The sequence below is a fragment of the Coffea eugenioides genome, chromosome 1 (genome assembly GCF_003713205.1).
Source record: "Coffea eugenioides isolate CCC68of chromosome 1, Ceug_1.0, whole genome shotgun sequence".
Classification (NCBI taxonomy): Eukaryota; Viridiplantae; Streptophyta; class Magnoliopsida; order Gentianales; family Rubiaceae; genus Coffea; species Coffea eugenioides.
Window position 1 is genome coordinate 11,591,059 of NC_040035.1, and position 3,452 is coordinate 11,594,510.

The 3,452-nt window shown below is 35.6% G+C and overlaps 1 protein-coding gene across 1 annotated transcript; it reads right to left on the bottom strand.

Moving 5' to 3' along the window:
* Positions 1-1,899: 1,899 nt before the first annotated feature.
* LOC113767819 lies at positions 1,900-2,666 on the bottom strand. The gene is made up of 2 exons (XM_027312024.1): positions 2,604-2,666; positions 1,900-2,217 (listed from the first exon to the last, which is right to left on the bottom strand). The coding sequence occupies exons 1-2, from the start codon at positions 2,664-2,666 to the stop codon at positions 1,900-1,902; spliced, it is 381 nt and encodes a 126-aa protein (XP_027167825.1).
* Positions 2,667-3,452: the final 786 nt, after the last annotated feature.

Genomic DNA, 3,452 nt, shown 5'->3' on the forward strand with positions numbered 1-3,452 from the left:
TGGCATTCCAAAACAGCCACTTTGAGCCACATTTTAAATGTCTTCCATCTGGAATCATGGAAAAGTGTCTTTTAGGAACTTCTAGTACTTTGGAAGTAGTTTTCAATGGTACCAAGTTTTTCAATTTTGGACTTACAGAGAGTGAGATACGATTTTTCAAAAACCACTTGATAAATCTGAAAATTTCTAACTTAAAGGAAATTGGGAGTTTCGAACTCTCCATTTTCCTTCCATATCACTCGAACGTTTTGCACTTGATTTTTAAAGAGGAAAATTAGATCTCCCTTGTACTTTTAAAACCCCGCTTTTGAGTTTCGATTTTCGAGTAAATAAGGCTCGTACTCGTGAAATTTTCTTAGATTGTACAAGTGTGCAATCTTTCTTGATAATTAGGGGTTTTAAGTGATGTTGAGTGATAGTTCATTATTAATTGTTCAGGCACTCAAGAGGACCTTCAAGAGGATCTCACAAGAGATGCTTAAAACAAACGCTTGTGCATTGCTACTTGAATTACTTGGTGAGTGTCAAGTGCGTGAATATTTGGAAATTATGTGAATTGCTCATTATGAAATGGATGGGTTATAACTGCTGAGTCGAATGTGTACTTTATCGAATGCGTTCTCAATAAAATGAATTGTAATTGAATTACCTGAATTGAATTGCATTCTATGCTATGACTGTATATGTCGTTGGAGTGAATTTCCTTGATTCATAATTGAACTATATGACTGCCGATTGGAGTGCGCTCATCGGCCTGTAACGGTATTTGTCGATTGAACTGAATGTCATCAATCCTTACAATTATAATCATATAATCGGGTCTTTGAGCGATAGCATGTACCACACCGATTCGCGTGGGAGGTACCTCTCATGTCGGCTTAAAACCCTAAATAAATGATCGGTCCTCTAAGTGATAGCATGTACCACACCGATTCGGGTGGGAGGTACCTCTCATGTCGTCTCAGAACCATAAACCTTTTTAAGCCGATTAGAGCGATGTCTCATCGACTACTGGACGATAATATGTACCACATCGATTTGGGTGGGAGGTATCTCTCATTCGACTCAAAACTATAAGCAAAGCATAAGTCGATTGGAGCGATGTCTCATCGACCACTGAGCGATAGTATGTACCACACCGATTCGGGTGGGAGTTACCTCTCATTCGACTCAGAACCATAAACGTATAATCGACTGAGCGATAGTATGTATCACATCGATTCGGGTGGGAGGTACCTCTCATTTGACTCAGAATCATAAATGGAATAAGTAAAGTTCTACGGACTTTTGGATTAAACTTTGGCAAAGCAAGTGGAAATGAGCTCATAAGAGCTCCCGTATCCTTCTTGAATGTGTTTTGTGAATATTCGGGAATTGTTTGAATGTTACAGCTTTATCTCTCGTACTAGCTTTATTACTATTTCAATTATCTGCTTGCATGATTTTTCTTGGCCTCACTGACCGTCAGCTGATCCCATTAGTTTTGTTTTCCTTAACAAGAGCCGAAATGGAGGGGATTATGGAGAGGTCGATTTGATGGCCCTTTTTTATTAGAATTTTGAATGTATTTGTTTAGACAACTGTTGGAAGCTGTATATTTTGGGAATGTAAGATATTTTGGTAGCTTATGATGTAAAACTTGAACGATTATTAAGGAATTGACCTTCCTTCATATCTTCCACTTGTAGTATCGATTGGTTATTCTTAAGTTTGAATTGAATTTGTACCGAGTCCTGGCGAGAGTTGGGCAGGCGTCCCGCGGATACCCTTGTATTCGCCCTTGGGAGAAGTGGAGGCGTCACAACTATTATATCAAAATTTGTCAAACTAAGAAATAAGAAAGCACTCAAAATATATATATATGTATATATATTGGTACAATGGAGGCCAACAGGCCATTTATAGAGTAATATAGCGAGAGGATGCAACTCCCCTTAGATCCTCATTCAAACACCTCTTAACAACATCAGCTGGCCTATCTAGTACTGTTAGTCCAAGTTCTTGCTGGTGACTCCACTTTGCCAAGCTATCTGCGCACCCATTCCCTTCTCTCCAAGTGTGGTTGAGCTTGCACTGCCACTCCTTCCTCATCCATTGTCTAATCCTGTAGATAATGTTGCCATATGGACCATCTTCTGAACCTTCTTTGATTAGTTGTATACCAATCAAAGAATCCGACTCCAATACCACTCTCCTGTACCCTTCTGTCCATGCTAACTGAAGTCCATACAACATGCCCCAGAGCTTCACCAAGCTCAAAATATATTTGATAAACTCTCAAAGCTGTGAGACTTCGGCTGATCTAATGAATCACACACTGAAACTAGAAGGAAGCTATGGGAGGAAAGAAAACATTTTCTAATCATTTTACTACTTTTGCTCAAGTACAACTAAAGCACTTGAAGTCCTTATGTTAGGATTTCAAGTCCTTATATAGAAAAATATAATTGTGAAACCTACTCCAATACTAATATCTAATTATATACAACTCAATTATATTTCCCAAACTAACTTTGACATCAATTATAATCTAGTTACTAAATATTAAATCTAATTCTAAATCAACTAAAACGACCTTTGTTTAATTTTTTTTTCAAAATTACCTCCCTTAAAACAACTTTTCGAATGTTATCATCTCTAATGTTATCACGAGTTTCAATTGCCATTACAGCCTCTATAATAGTACAACTTACTTGCACCACCAATTTAATATTTATTTTTATCTTCGCTAGTAGGAGGGGGACATGCTTGTATTTTGCACACAATTCGGCATCTAATTCTACTTGATAAAAATTTCTCAATGTTCACCCATTCACTATTAGGGCCACTATAGTCATGATAATTATCCACACAAGTTACAAAAATCTTGGCATCATATTTTCTTTTTAAAAATAATTTTTACTATAAAAATTTTCAATAGATTTATCCACTCCACTGATATTTTCATACACATTTCCATTCAAATCAAAACTTTCACCAACATATACTTCTTCATCAATCACTTAAATAAAAGGTGCAATTAAAATCTTCAACCATATCAAAAATTTTACAAATTTCTCCATCATCAACAAATACATCTTCCTACAAATCAACTTCCCATATCAAATCAAATTTTGACTCATAATCAGACTTATATGCAAACCCTACCGAAATATAAAAAAGATCTAACCAAAATCACTAAGGTGGTTGAGAATTAATAAAAAAACTCTCATATAATATTCTCCAGTCATACAGATTTCTGCATAATCCTGAAGAACAATTTTGCTTTCTTTTTCTTATTTGCTTTTAACAAACCATTATTAAAATTTATTTTGACAATATCAACCAATTTACACCTTTTGAAATATTTCTCCATTATTGCAACCCATTATAATCTTTCTTCACTAGTAGTCAATGTGTGCAAAATTTTGCACCATTGACAAATGTTCTATTCATTGTTGCAACTTGAAAAT